The sequence below is a fragment of the Anopheles gambiae genome, chromosome X, assembly GCF_943734735.2.
Source record: "Anopheles gambiae chromosome X, idAnoGambNW_F1_1, whole genome shotgun sequence".
NCBI classification, from domain to species: Eukaryota; Metazoa; Arthropoda; class Insecta; order Diptera; family Culicidae; genus Anopheles; species Anopheles gambiae.
Window position 1 is genome coordinate 3,264,547 of NC_064600.1, and position 15,772 is coordinate 3,280,318.

At 48.7% G+C, this 15,772-nt stretch overlaps 2 protein-coding genes across 4 annotated transcripts; one reads left to right on the forward strand and one right to left on the reverse strand.

The window, feature by feature from the left end:
- Window positions 1-2,344: 2,344 nt before the first annotated feature.
- LOC133395142 (uncharacterized) lies at window positions 2,345-8,794 on the forward strand. The gene is made up of 4 exons (XM_061663851.1): window positions 2,345-3,417; window positions 5,647-6,258; window positions 7,125-7,429; window positions 7,515-8,794. Exons 1-4 carry the CDS (start codon window positions 3,213-3,215, stop codon window positions 7,722-7,724), a joined length of 1,332 nt encoding a protein of 443 aa, XP_061519835.1. The 5' UTR covers window positions 2,345-3,212; the 3' UTR covers window positions 7,725-8,794.
- Window positions 8,795-8,931: 137 nt separating this feature from the next.
- On the reverse strand, window positions 8,932-14,101 carry LOC1272066 (5'-3' exonuclease PLD3). 3 transcript variants are annotated; one of them, XM_003436888.2, is made up of 4 exons: window positions 13,812-14,101; window positions 12,428-13,520; window positions 10,054-10,193; window positions 8,932-9,957 (listed from the first exon to the last, which is right to left on the reverse strand). In XM_003436888.2, the coding sequence occupies exons 2-4, from the start codon at window positions 13,418-13,420 to the stop codon at window positions 9,540-9,542; spliced, it is 1,551 nt and encodes a 516-aa protein (XP_003436936.1). In that variant the 5' UTR covers window positions 13,421-13,520; window positions 13,812-14,101; the 3' UTR covers window positions 8,932-9,539. The 3 variants fall into 3 exon arrangements, with proteins under 3 accessions (XP_003436936.1, XP_310936.5, XP_061519821.1); XM_310936.6 differs by having other exon boundaries at window positions 13,885-14,100; XM_061663837.1 differs by having other exon boundaries at window positions 13,716-14,077.
- Between the last annotated feature and the right edge of the window lie 1,671 nt (window positions 14,102-15,772).

Sequence of the window (15,772 nt, forward strand, 5' to 3'; positions counted from 1 at the left end):
TTGCGTGTGTCTTTATTTAGGTGACCACTACTGCCGCCGGACGGTTCGAACTAGTTTTTAAATATTACGCAAACACTACCGCCTGTCGGAATTGCGACGCGGCGTGTTGAGCGTCATTTTTTTTTTTTTTTTTTTTTGTTGGTCCCAAAACGGCGTTGCCTTTCGCGCGCAAATTATGTACGTGGCCTTTTTGAAAGCAGGAAATTAAGTTCCTGCCTTTTTTTTTTCGCTGCATCGCTCGTACCCAGCACAGCATCACATCACTCGCGAGAGGAAGATAATTGCCGCAAGCCCTTTTTTTCAGCATCTTGGCCCTTTCTTTCGCGTCGAAAAGCCTTTTCCGATTCCAACTTTCGAAAGGCACCTTCCAAAGATGATAATGAAAGGAAACCATCGCGTAACAGGAAGAAACGAAATTTAGCACCTTCTGTTTTCATCCCCTCTACCCCCCGCACTTTCATCTCAAATCGCCTCCCATGCAGAGAGGTATAGAGAGAGAGACAGGGTTCGCCTTTCACCTTAGCTCTGCTGACCAATCTCTGCTTGCGGGCGAAAGGGATGGCCGCGTACACACGCGGTTACGTAAACAAACGCGATGACAATAATATCTGTGGCCTGGTGAGATGCACAAGCAATGGCAGAGATTTCAACCACAACAACACAAAAGGCAAATCACAATTCGACCGTTAGTAAGCGTTAGGAGAAAGGAATGTTTAGCCAGCCCGACAGGGAGACGTAGGGGGTACCAACATTCCCAACAATAATGCCCCTGCGCCAACGTCGTCACCGTCACTCGTGGCACTGTTTGTCAATGTAAATGAGTGCCACGACAACACGACGATCTAATCGCGCCAAATGATCAGCCGAGGGCAGGCATGATTGGTTTGCGCGGAGAAAACTTTCAATTTCAAGCGGAATGATCTCGCCATAGGGAGGGTGCCCGCCGCGTACCTCGTCGTCAACATTGAGTGTAGTAAAGATCCGAGAGCAAACAAGAGAGATAGAGAGAAAGAGAGAGAGAGAGAGAGAGAGAGAGAGAGAGAGAGAGAGGCAAAAAATAAAACCAATTTACGTGAACACATCCACGATACAGCACACGTAACTTTCTCCCGTTCGGAGTCTCTAAGGGTGGTCGTGCGCACCCTTTTTTTTTGCTGAACAAAAGTAAAATTGGAAATAGCAGCTCCTTACCACCGTCCCACCCGTTCGATTGCCAACTTTCACCCGTTGAGGGGAGCCAAGGAATGCTGGAAACCGGTTTGATTGTAAAATCAATCAATCCCGGATGACAACAACGCAGATCAGGAAAAAAAAAGGTGTCGGCGAGTGTGTGACGTTATGTAAGGATTTGTTGAGTATCGTGTTCAACGAACAAACAGGAAAACGTTGGACACCTGTATGGAAGCAGGATATGACGATATCTGTGTCGGTGTGCCATTTCTTCAGGTATCTGTAGGCTACTGCCGTATGGATCCGGTTACTGAGGTCCACAGGCGGTGATGATGTGCGACTTCCTGAGATTTGGACTTGGAGTGAAGAGTTTGATTGAAGAGCTGTAGAGTCGAGTGTCGAGTCGACCTGCCAAGGCCTTCAAATGCTCCGAACCAAGTGCACACTCTGGTTATTAAAAGCTGATTGCTGATGCAATATACCACACTACAGTTGCTAGAACCAACCCCCCTCCTGCGTGCTCCGTGCGCAGGATACAACTCTTCGGGGGAGGCGTTGCGTTGACTCATGGAAATGAAACATGAAATGAATCATAGAAAACCTTGGCAGTAGAAGCAACCCCCCGTGCCGTAGCCGCTCATTTGCAATGAACAGAAGGTCATACGCCATTAGCGTTGGCCTCCTCCTGCTGCCCCTGTTAACGCGGTCTCGCAATCAATAATGTTAAAACATTAGCCCCCCCCCTCACACACGGTTTGCCCACATGGTACAGCGGGTCTTTTAGCTGCGAAAACGAGCAAACTATACCCCAGTCTTGTTTGTGGAGACAGCAACAGTATAATCGTGTCTGTGTCTGTCGGCAATTAACTAAAACCACGTGTGGGTGTGACAAATTCAAACTCACTCTTCCTTCAAGTGTAGGCTGTTTTGCAAGACGCGCCAACGCACTACTGCACGGTTCTACTGCCGCTACTGGTTTGAGTGGATGTGGACAAACCCCCTTCACCTGATTAGCCGCAACCTGATTAGCTATTCTGAAATCTAGCACATGTGCAGCACCGCAGTGATCCTAACACGCAACACGCGCCACTGGACTCTCCGGAGCACATGGCGGAATGTTGTTTCTACAATGGTAACCACTATCAAGCACTCTCGTTTGTTGTTGTTTTTTTTCTTTCGTTATTTCTTTCGCCAACCCTTCGTGAGTAGTTAGTAGAGTTGGAGGATAGGAGTGTGGTGCGATTCCTACCATCTGTCTTGATATCTGCTGTTTATGGCTATTCGCGTACCAATTCGTGTTGTCCTCTAGAAGCCTACCCAAGTGGAGCCTAGAGCAAAATAGGACGCCGCGGGGTTTTGTCGCAATACTGAAACACAACTGCAAAAGAGCAACACACTCTCAGCACACAATACACACACTCATACTTCCAAACAGCAGGAATTGGAACACCGTCGCAACTACCTAAATAAACTACCAATTCAAACAGCCCCAAAGCAGAACCACACTTTGCACACCTGAACGGACCCTGCACAAAACGGCCTGCTCTGCTTCGGCGGGCAGAACAGGCACTACTCTTGTTTGTCAACCTTACATCTCACTAAATGATACCTATACCTATACAATGTAGTACAATACCTCTGTTGCGTCGTCTTGACTAATCGCCCTCCTCGTTACCTCTCTTTCTCTCTTTCGCTTTGTCTGTTTACCTATCTCGTGTGCCTGATTTTTGGGAACAACCGACCCCATCCAGGTGAGGCCCCAATACCGTCCGAGCCTGCGACGCCCGTCCGGCAGCGGGAAGCCAAGCGGGCTGCTGCAAGCGTCCAGAGAGCAGCTAGACACCACGACCGAACGCACTAAGAGCACGCGACGCTCTGAAGTGCCCTCAGCGAGCGGCGAGCAGGCGACCTCCGATCCGGCGACGACGACAACGGCGACGACGCCACCGTCGCTGCTCACACGGCGCCGCCGTCCCACCACCGCCTCGAACTACCTGGCCAAAATTGCGAACCGACAGCGGCCGGCTGCTGCTACTGCTGTGATGTCATCGACGGAGGAAACCACCACCACCACCAGCAGGCCGGACGGGTCGCCAAGCCGAGGCAGCCGTCCGAACCTCACCAGCAATGGCAGGCGCAAATATGGACCCGCTAATAGAACCGGTTATACGGGCAGCAGCCCAACGGCCGGGAGCGAGAGCAGCACCACGGCATCGATCCCCAGCGCTAGCAGCGAAACGAGCCCAGGTAAGAGATGAGGCAACCGGGCCTTTGTGTGTGCGCGCGCGCGCGTATGTGTTGTGTCGTCGGTGCGGAGCAGATGAAAGCGAAACGCGTGCTGTCACACGGACGGTGCTGGCTCTCTGGAGGGGGTTCTCGCTCGCACTACTGCTACTGCGCTGCCGCAGCATCCAATAGATGCGATCTCCTTCCAGAGCAGTGACGGCGGCGGTTGCGAAGGTCGAGTGGGACGCTCGCACACTCGCCCGATAGATGATCACTGTTTGGCCCGGCCGGACTTATACAACTCAGCCACTCATCGCCATGCAAAGCTCATCGTTCCAAAGGGGGCACACACGGTTCCCCTCCCAGCGCTTTCCTAAGCAGCCAGCCAAATTTTGGTTGTTTTTTCTCACTTCGTCGGGAATGATGCCCGAACTCCCCGAGATTAAATCTCGCCCCAGCAAAAGCGTGCGTGCCTTTTTGGAGCCGGGTGGGGCGAGCAGCGAGATGGCTCCGATTCGTTCGGTCGTGATGGAAAGTTTAGGTGTTCTTTTAGCATGTCCGTCTCAAATTACGATCCCGGACGACGTTTACGACGCGAACGTAAAATCGTTGACATGCCGTTTAGAGTGTTTCGAGTCAGCGGTTCCCAACCCTCTCTGTTCAGCACTCAGTTTTGGGGTCATTTTGTGTTTATACAGATCATGTTTTGTTTTAATCTTTTTTTTTCATGCTAAAGCTTTCCCGCAATGACAAAAACATTGGAATGGATATTATACCAAATCATGCATTTGGATGTGTGTGTGTACGTGTTGGCGCAGTAAATAAGTGAAACTAAAGCTAGCACTTCCAAAACGACCTACTTGGATTATTGATTAGGTCACATAGTTTGCCAGAAGACAGTGGGCAGCAGTATTTGTTTTGATTAACCTGATTTTGACCTTTTTTATTATTATTTTTATTTATATTAATGTAGCAAAGTCTTTTCCAATCAGCACAGATTTAATGGTATGTAAAAACCTATTCCATGCCGTCAATGAAGATATTTTGATTTAAAGATGATGAATTTTAGTTTTCTTTAGGATTGATATTGTTAAGTAGAATGTCTCTAAAACGCATTCGTTATCATTTGGCCTTATTCAAAACATCTAATAACGGCAAAAGACATTAAATAATAGCCATAAATTGAGCTTAACTTTCCACAAGTGCGTACCTTCATGCCGAATAATTTTGGGAACTACTGTCCAGGAGAATTGGAGGAGAGAGATTTGTCTATATTGTCTCTATTGTGAGATTGTCTATTTAAAATTTGGACTGATCGAAAGTCCTATACACTTTAGACAGCAAGCAGACATGATTGCGACGGTGATGTTAATCTTGAATCTATTGCTAAACACAGTACCGAAACAAATCAACCGACAAAGCCCAACAAACGCTCCTACACTTAAAAGGACCCATTAGTCAGGTTTTGTTGTACAAAACCACTGCCGAACACATTCCACAACAGTGGTCATGTTATGTGGCCTGGCGACGCATTTCGACAAAAGCATTTACTCCCACCACCCACCCACCCACCATACGAGCCGGATTTCCAAACGTGATTTTCAAGGTGATCGAGACGACAATTTCGATTTTTTTTTCAAACGTGCTGTTAGAGCCTGCATACTTGCATAGTATTTGAGTTTTAAGCATCCCCCCCCCCCTCTTCTCAACGGACGGTGGTAAGACGTTGGCCGTTGGGTTTGCATGATTAACGCTGCAGCAAACAGGGGTTTGCCGCTTCCCTCTCCAAAGACATCTTCGGCAGAGTGTGTTTACGAAAAGAGGCGGATCTCGTGCAAACGGTGGTGGAGCGCGCATCTGCAGCTGGAATGTGACTAACTGCGTAGGGGCCACGGTTGCCGATAATTTGTTCACATGATGAAATTCGATGTTGCCCCGCCAGTGCCGAACAAACCAGATATGTAAATCCCCACGGGCGGGATCTCACCTTTGAAAGCCTTTTGGGGAATTCAGGCAGAGCGTTGCCAGGTCGGAAAATGTCTGGAATGAGGTCGTGCGATGAGAGCTTACAGACCGCGAACTTCAAACGCGTCTGTCTGCATATACTTCTCGATGTTTCAAGAAATGTAGATTTGGCAACTTCCAATGACTTGCAGCGGATCGATTATTCTTTATAGCTAAAAGAGTTGTTTTCCCTTCCGCTTCTTGCCTCCCTTTGTATCTTCCAATGTACCACCAATGATGATGCAGAGGTATCCACTCGACCGGTAAACTCATTGTTCAAGCGCCGAAACAATGGGTCCCCACTGACGCGCACCACGACGCCGACGCCACTGGAATCGATCCCCTCGTCCAGCGCGGCCCCGGTGAGCAGCAAATTTTTCAAGAAGAACAAGTACCGCACCGGTGCGCTCAGTACCGGACCGGGCGCAGAACGTAACGAGCAGCCGGTGCCGCCAGCCAGCCAGTCACTCGATGCCGGACCGGGTGTCGATCAGAACATTGAGCCGAGCATACGGCAGAACAGCAAGCTGTACAATGCGAAGAACCGCTACCAGCAGATAGGCGAACCGGAGGAGGACGGTGCCGAGCCGATCGAGCAGGAGTTGCTGGACGCGCTCACTACGCTGTCCCGGGCGCCGCTGCCAGTCGTCAGCACCACCACCGTGCGCAACAATGGGTACGAGTCGGTCGTGGACAAGGAGTGGGTCCGGCAGCAGCAAAAGCAGCCACCACAGCAGCAGTATGCGGCCGAGGTGAACGGACGTGCGACCACGCACAGGTACAACGTAACGCACGACTATCCTAATGCGGTCGGGTACGGCAGCGTTCCCGCGCAGGCGACGTCGACGCACCGATTGCGTAAGTAGTTGACAACTCTGTGACCTAACACGTGTCGGATCGGCTCTCGGGACCTCTTAGGTTGTGACGAACGGGGAACATCGTACTTAAATTTCACTTTCAATGTTTGCTAGATCTGAGCTTTACGGATCTTTTGAGAGCAGGAACCTTCTATGAAGATTGATGCGAATGTTGAATCTTTAATCATTGGTAGCTTGTATGGTTGATGAATCTGAATGTTTTTTTCTCATAAATACCAAAACATATCTTGGAAAATAACAGCTTTTAGTACATCTATCTCAGAAAGTTGAATCTTGATGATGTACTTGGATATTCTGAGTTCTCGATGGTACCAAAATTCCAGGAGTTTTCATATGTTCTGATAAAGTTGGCATACTTTCTGAACTCTGTGGGATGTTAAGTGATACGTTCGTGACTTGTATGTGATTTTGACATAACGTGTCATAAAATCCCCATAAAGTGTAAAAGTAGTGGAATCACTAGAAAAGCATGCAATCATATTCCGATGTTTTCTTTCTTTTTTCAAATTCATCAGAAACTAGACTAGTTTCAGATTGAGCTGATGATTCCTCAGTATCATTACCGGACATCTAACGTACTTTGATCAGTCAGGTTAAGAATAGTTGTTGATGTGGTTGTATGTCTTATAGAAGTTATGAATCCATAGTGGGTCTCTTTCGCCACTTGTAGGTGAAGAATTGAATTTTAAATAAGGTATGACATCTCAGTGACCTGTTTCAGAAGAGAATCGTAGCTACTAGCGTGATTAGGATCTTAAAAAATAATCCGTATTCTTATACTAAGAAGTCTAAGAAGACCTAAGAGCACATACTGGCAACTCCTCGCTAATCGATGGCTTATTCCAGCGCCACCGGTTCAGCGGCCCCGCATCGCTACCCACTCCGAGTACTATTACCAGCAAACGACGCCCGGCCTCATCTACACCTCACCCATCGCCACGGCAACGATCAGCCCACGGCAGGACACGACCGTGCTGTCGCAGCAGTTCCCCCGCAACCATCAACCGGCGCACTACGAACGGCAGAGCGCTAGCAGTGGCAGACGAAAGCAGAAGGACGACGTGACCGGGCGCACCTACCGGCCGTCGCCGCTCGATTACGACTACTACGACGATGGAGACACGCGCAAAGTGGGCAAATCCAGCTCGCAGGTATGTAACATATCGCGAACACGACCAGCCAATGCATTACATCTTCCCATACTCTTCCCATATACCCTCCCGCCCCCCGAAACAGGTTAAGGTGATCATGCACGGGCCGGGCATCATCGAGTGTCTCGACCAGGGCAACTTCCCGCACCCGCTGTCCTGCAAAAAGTTCATCTCGTGTGCCAAAATGGAGATCGGAGGCGTCATCGGCTGGGAGTACACGTGCCCGAAGGGTCTCAGCTACGATCCGGTCGGGGGCATCTGCAACTGGTCCGCCGGGCTGGGCTGCAATGAGTGACGACCCTCTCACGTCGTCTTGGAACGTCTTGGTGTGTAAGCGCTCCCAATTCCCTGCCCTGCCCGTCCCAAGGATCCGGGGAGGGTCCTAGAATACGTCCTACTGTTTCGATAGTTAGCTGAAGGGATATCAACCGCCTATGATCAAGACTGGTGTCTGCTCTCTTTACATTTTTTTGGGGCTAGCATTTTTGTTTGTTTGTTTGTTTTGTCACTGAAATCGTAATCGTACCCTTCCGGGGGTAGCTTCATTCCTTCTCCGTCCGCTAGCGAGAGCGGGCAGCGAGCGCCCGGCGGAGGAGACGGCTCGAGTGATCGGATGTGTGACCAAAGCCAGACGATCATACGTTTAGAAGTTAGTCAATATTCCAATCAGCGGGACGGCACAAACCGCCCGTCTTAGCATTAAGCTTTTTTTTTTCTTCTCTTGTAAGTTTACAAACTTTTGCTCTCTTTCCAGTTGTCCAGTTGAGAAACGCTAGACTGTTTCTATTTGCTACTTTCTATACAACAATCACGATATCCTTGTTTTGAGGTAAAGTTTGCAAAGATTTCTCCAAAAAAGGAACTTATAAAAAAAAGAGACCAGTGGCCTTGGGCAATGATTCTTTCGAACTAGAAAAAGAACATGCAATCCCCATTATTAATGCATAATGCAAACATTACAAATAATCGGCCCACTCTTCTGATACATGCTTTGAGTGATATGTGTTCTGTTTGAACGATTCGTGTAGCGTCGCACACCTTTCAAATTATAATTTAATTTTTAACGTAAAGTATTTCATTCTATCGCCTTTCTCCCCTGTCTCTTTTAAACATGAGACATCTTCACAGGCTGGCTCTATCTTACGCCATTTGTTTGCTTCGATAGGAACTGATGAGAATGCAAGTGTGGGGTGTTGTATGCCGACAAACTCATTACTTCATGCATGAGGATCATTGAAATTACGTGCAAATGCAGACGACGTTTTGCAAGCGAACTAGCAATACGAACCACGACATTGTTAATGTTAACATACTCAGTTTTGTAATAAAATAGACATACGACGATAAAACCATCTTAAAACACAACCACATGCCTTTTTGATTCTTTTGCCAGCCGAAACATTGCACATGCGATCAATTTTCTACTCAATTTTTAAATCTAACTACTTTCTACGGCACTGTTAGTCGGTGAGATAGGAAAACATATCTGAATTGCTACACGGTTTAATGATAGTGATATGTAATTTATTACAAAATAGAATTAGCTACTTAAAACGAGCATTTTTTTTCGATCAGTACACGTTGACTAGAAGGGAAAGAGAAACCAAACGCCTAGTCTACTTTAATTTGGAAAAATATACTCCATAACACGCGAACGCACACAGCACTTTTAGTTTGAGCATAAATTGCGCTTACGATACACCATCGAACGGTTAAATCTTTAATTTGCTATCCTTAGCTTGATGTTGTTTTACAAAAATTGTAGCCTAGATTTGAAAAAAAAAGAATCGAGAAAACGTCACTGTCAATAATCGATTTTCACTAACCACGAGCAGCGCTGCATTTCGCTTCAAGGCACTTTGAAACACGTGTCCAATGCGTCACCTAAAACGGTACATACGTAGCGGTAGAGTGTATGCGAGGCGTAGACACAGCGAACGAGCGAAGGCAGACAACGTGTGTGCAGCGACGTTCGAGTCCTACCAGAGCAAGCCTGTGCCATAGCAAAGAGCGAAAGAAAAACGCCTCCGCTGGTAAAGATTTTAAAATCCGATTTGAGCACCGTGACCACGCGGGGCACACACACACACACCGAGCAACCGCCGTCTTCCTAGCTTAAGCGCACCGCATACTTGCTATTCCAGTCGCGCTCGAACACGGACTGCAGCTCCTGGATGATCGTGCCGTTGGTGTCGAACGACGAGATGACCAGGCCGATGCCGGCCGTATCGATGAAATAATCGCCCGACCAGTTGGAGGTGCCGATGTACGCCGTGTTGTCCGTCACCATGTACTTGTTGTGGTTGACCCGCCCGAACGGTATCTTCTTCTGGTCGTCCGACGCCGGCACGATGAACCGGCGGATCTGGATGTCCACCCCGGTCAGCGCGTTCGACAGCGCCTCGAGCGAGTGCAGAAAGTATTCCTCCGACGGTCGGGAGTGGTCCCAGAGCGAGATGAGCAGCCGGAGCGATACCTTGCGCTCGATCGCCGCCTTGCGCAGTGCGTCGTCGATGTACGGCCAGTACCTGAGAGCCAGAGAGAGAGAGAGAGAGTGAAGGAGATCGGTGAAAGAACCGAACTGCCGTATAGCACATATCTGCCACACATTCTTCAGTACTTACTGCGTTATGCGCGTGTAAAGCGTTAGCGGAAAGTAATCCATCACGGAAATGTGCACGAAGCGGTTTGCCTTGCTGATAACGTCTAGGATTGCGAACAGGTCGTCCGTGCGCCACGCCGGCGACATCATCGGCGGAGAGCTCTGCAATATACCAACCAATGCACAACAAGTTAATGCTTGAAGCGTGTTTTGAATGACTAATGGGTTGCTTGATTCCCTCTTTGAAACATTTACATTTAACCCATTCGTTTGCGCAGGTGATCACCAAAAACAACAAATAGAAGGAAGAGTAATAGATAATACTCTCATGTGCCTCTCGATGCCCCTTCAGCATCAGCTGATCGTGAAAGTCTTGGAGCAGGAGGAACTACCAGAGGAGTGGAAGCTGGGTGTTATTCCCAGCTAGAACCCTACGCATCACCTGTTCATCGACTTCAAGGCGGCCTACGACATCATAGACCGGAATGAGCTATGGAACATCATGCAGAGGTAACACTTCCCTGGGAAGTTGATCCGGCTGTTAGAGGCCTCCATGAATAGGGTGCAGTGTAAGGTGCGAGTATCGAACTTGACGTCGGAATCGTTCGAATCGCACAGGGGTCTGAGGCAAGGACTCTCCTGTCTGCTCTTCAACATCGCTCTGGAAGGTGTTATTCGAAGCGCGTGGCTAGACAACGAGGATCCGCTCCACGATCCTCAACTGGTCTCTCCAATTTCTTGGCTTCGCGGATGACATCGACTTCATCGAAAATGAAGCGAAGATGTGTAAGGCGTACACCCGACGCAAGCGCGAAGCAGCAAGAATTGGATTTAGAATCAATGCGACGCAGACTAAGTACCTGCTTGCCGGAGACTCAGACCATCTGGGAAGCAGTGTATTAGTTGACGGCGACAAGCTCGAGGTAGTAAAGGAGTTCTGCCATCTCGGGACGGTCGTTACTTCGGACAACATCAGCAGCGAAATCCGGAGAGCAAGAAGATGTTCGATAGCGATCCCCAGTTTGACATAAGGCGCAGGGGAGCACAGCAAACTCGATGGCTGTGCCAGGTGGAGCGAAACCTGATTGAAGATCGGGTGTCTGCATGGATGGGAGGTTGCAGCCACGAACCGATCATCCTGGAGAATGGTTTTTGACATCATGTCACATCGACGGGCTCTATCGTGAACAGACCAACAAGAGAGAGAGAGAGAGAGACTAAGAGACTCTGAAGTGCATATTGTTCGTTGCATGATCTTATACGTCCTTCTACTCTTTTTTATTTTAACAGTTTTACAGTACACCAATGGTTGTCCGTCAGGCATCAGTCTCTTTTACAGCGTGTCACAATTGTTGTCTCTAAGGCATTAATGATTACCTGTTTGTCAAACGATTTGTTTGCAAATTTTGAAATAGTTCGTTCCAAAATTAGTTAGCTTTAGACACATTAATAAATGAATGAATTCATTTCCCAAATCCTTTCATATACATTGTGATTTTTTCATGATTTTCACAAGAGTAAAAAGTGTTGACAAACAGACAAAAATTGTTGTGTAAAGCAACATTTGGTGCACACTGTCAAGAGACATTTGGCAGCAACTACTGTATTTTAAAAAGAGTATTAAAAATCACAATAAAACATTTAAATTTTCTGCGCTATTCACGTTGAAACGAAGCCACGTGTGATAGTTTTAGTAATGAAGTAGATAGTGTTAAAAAAAAAAACAAGTCGATGACTAGCATTACGCACCAGATCGGAAACACTGATTTAACCCTGACTAATGAAATTGCTTCGAAAATTGCTTTTTGTGGTTTGCAACTTAATGAGCTACGGCAATAATTTGTATCACTATCGCCGCACAGTCATGTCCCTTCACAATTCAATTTCAGTTGCAAACTGTTCACGATACCATTTTCGAGCCGAGCTGTTTGTGTAGCTATTTTAAATGCAAGCTGAATCCAACGGTCGTGACAAAGCACGCGAAAAAGTACGTGTAGCGCAAAAAAAAGCAAAATGACAAGGAACGACCGATAGAGATTTGCTTGTATGTAAAACGTAGACCCCTCTGGGGACAACTCACTGGCAATGTAAGTTCCAATGGATATACAAAATTTGGTGAGATTGCCTTAAACATAACAACTAAAAAGCCGAATACCAGACACAAAGAAACAGGCTCTTAATGTTTAAAACAAAAATCGCAATCAACTCTTGTCAAATTGCGCTTGATGATAACCCTGAACTGTTTCATTCCTGTTAGCCAGCTTATCACTGCTGCTCTTGCACGAAGAATGTACCGTTTGGGCAAAGCCGAAACGAATGGAATCGTGCACGACAGCCTACAAAATGCAAACAAAGGGCGCACAAGGCAAACGAGCAAAAGGAGAAACCAAACTCACCGAAAAGTACGCATCCATCGCGTTCCTCCCGTTAAACTCTACGTGGGCCGGTGCGGAGTAGTTGAAGCTGGCGGCGTACGCTTTCGGCCACTTGGGCGGTATGCGGGCGTCCGGTGCGCCCATATCCCAGTACACGTCGAATATCTTCGCCAGATCCTGCACCAGGCAGGAGCAGTTCGTGCCGAGCACGCCCAGCTCCTTCACCTGCGTCAGCGACCGCCAGTCCATGTTGGCGCTGCCCAGATAGAAGTGGTTCCGGTCGATCAGCCACACCTTCGTGTGCAGCACGCCGCCCCCGACCAGCCGCGGAAAGTCGACCGACCGGACCAGGGCGGCCCCCTGCTTCGCCAGCAGATCCGTGTCCAGGTTGGGCGACGCCGACGTCGGTGCGCTCTGGGCAATTTTCACCTGCAGCTTGCGCACCGTGCCCGCCTCGTACAGCTTGCGAAAGATCGTCTCACCCTCCCGGGCGGACGAGTGGTTGTACACGTCCGCACCCTTGAGCGTCCAGTAGAACGAGCCAATCTCGACCGTCGCCTGGGCCAGCTCGAGCAGCGCCGACCACGCCTGGAAGGTGGTGCGGAAGGTGGGGCTGCCGTCCGGGTACGCCATACCCTCCGGGATGCTTTCGACCAGCTCGAGCGAGCACGTCTCCGGGCAGGCGATCGGGTGCCCCAGCCGGCCCACACCGGCCCGGGCCGGCTCGCCGGTCTCGCCCGCCCGCTCACTGTGGTCCATCAGTGGCAGCAGCACCACCAGCACTATCAGCACCAGTATGATCGTGATCGGAATGCACGAGCTCCAGCCGTTCTGGCTCCAGCGATTGTCCCGGTACTCCGACCGCAGCGCCTTGCTCTGGTCCCACAGCTCGAAGTCGTCCTCCGGCCCGCTCACGGACGCGGCCTCGTACGCGCCGCCGGCCCCTTTCGCCACCTCCGAATCCTTGTCCATCGCCGGACTCTGACTGCGGCCCATGGTCAGCTGCAGTTTCATGCTGCCCCCGGTGTTGCCAAACCAAGCGCCAGCACCACAACGAATAAGCCCGCTGGTGCTACTGGTGCGACGTCAACCGGAGTCGGGATCTGCCACGAACCTGGAGGGACATACACACACACACAAGCCATGCACGGTAGGCAGGCAGGCAGAAGAAAAGAGAAGGCAATAATAATTTAGAAAAAAAAGGTTAAAGAACAGTGTAATGGTTGATTGGCTGAATGTTGACATGCTGGACGGACTTTGCACAGCTGGCAGGGGTTTTAACTTATTCAGCATAAAGCAAAGGACTCACGCGTTCACACAAACGCACACACACACACACATACAGGTAGAGAACCGCACTGAAACGCTAATGCGAGACCTTGACGAAAACGAAATCCTTCCTCACCTACACGTACACATACATGAACATACACTATTGCTGCATTAGATTGCCGTTTGTTTGCAAGTAAAGCGTGTACCTTTTCAACATATGGCGCACTTGCTGGTGGTAATGTTGCGTGTATTTATATGCTTTGGATGTAAAGACAACAGCCCCGATAGTGAGTGGAGATAAAACCGCAAAATTTAGCCTACTTTTTTTCTTTCCACGGGCCGCTTTGTTTTGGGCCGACGAGCCCGACGTGAGCAAAGGAGCAAACTGTCAACGTGCGGCCCGCGCTTGCCGTCACTGCGTTCGCCCAGGGAGGTACGTCAAAGCAGGCATTGACGGAAGCCATATTTGAACCACCGAGCACAGCGCGCTCACACACATCCAAAATGTAAACGTTTTGCAAAACAAAAAAAAAAATAAATAAATAAGCATTCGTTTTTGTGTGGATGTACGGTAATACGATCAATTCACAGAGTTACGCACCCCGAGGGTTGTAAAAAATGTGAGTTCTTCATGTAGCAGGGTACAAAGTAGTGATGGGTCATACGAATCGGAATCGTGGGTGCAACGAGTTCAGCTAAACAAAGAGCTCCGTGTGGTGATATACCTACGGATTGGAGAATTACATAGAGTAATGGACTCTACGAATCGCACGCACGTCGTTACCGAATCCGCTTGGAACCATCGGAGCCGTTGAAGTCAATCTGAGTAGTAATGGGTAGATTAATAAAACAGGGATTGACTCCGCCAAAATCGCAAGTGGCTCTGGTGCAACACTGCATGATCGGAGCCATCAGATAGTCGGACTAGTTGAAAGTAGTGATGTGCTCTCTGGAGCGCACCTATGACTCTGATCCGACTCCGGCTATTAATAGTCCGATTCCGACTCCGGCGAAATGGGAACCACTAATTTCTCCCGGAATTGAAGTCGTCCGGAATGGTCCGGAGTCACCTGGAGTCGGTGTCGACCGGAATCGGAGTCTATCGGAGTCAACCGGAGCCGTCCGGTGCAATGTGCTTGTGACCTGTTTGTTTCGAAAGCCGACTCCAGCCTACTCTGGACGACTCCGGACGACTTCGAACGATTCCTGGTGACTGCGAGCGATTCCGAACGACTTCGACTCCACGCGATTCCGAACGACACCTTGACGGATGCTTGGCGGAGTCGGATCGGAGTCGACGCCGGTTTTTTTCCAACTAAACCCATCACAATCAGGACGCTTAGGGACAGCTCCGGACGGAACCATCGGTTTGATTTAGCCGTAGTAGGAATCGGCGTAGCAATGCTCGGAAGCAGCTCGGAGCCGTAATGCCAATGCGGAATTGGAATATTGTTGCTACCGTTCGAAACACTCACTCTCAAAGTATACCGAAGTAGATTCGGAGTCGTATGCACCTGTTTTGTATATCAATCGACCCGTGATTACTAACCGTCTTTCTATCCTGGTCAATCTTTAGTCACTAAGCCATGAAACTCCAATAGCATGGAATTGACGATTCGATGGGTTCGATGGATTAGTTGGTCATCGTTTGCAGGTTCGGAAGGTGGTTCGAAAGAGTGAATTCATATTCGACACAGCATTTAAGAGCAGAGTATCCTAAGCCTAAGGTTGGCTATTTGTGACTAATGATACCCACTGCTGGAGGCACAGTTTCAAACGAGACCTAAAGATGGAAAGGCATGCATTTAGGGGCGATTCTAGAGAGCTAAATTCCAATAATTTGTATACTAGAAAATAATCTAGCTTCACTTACAGCACACGGAATGTGTTGGCTACTATTTTTCTATGTTCCTGAGGCTTCCTCTTCAAATTTTAATTCCACAGCATCATAGCTACTTCAGGTTAGAAAGCTTAACAGATTACCATGATGCTGATCCTCAATAATCCTGCGACGGCTATTAGATGTTGGAAACGCTGTAATAAAGCTGGTGAGCTCATGATCGATGATGGATGTATTCTTCAGCATCTTGAAAC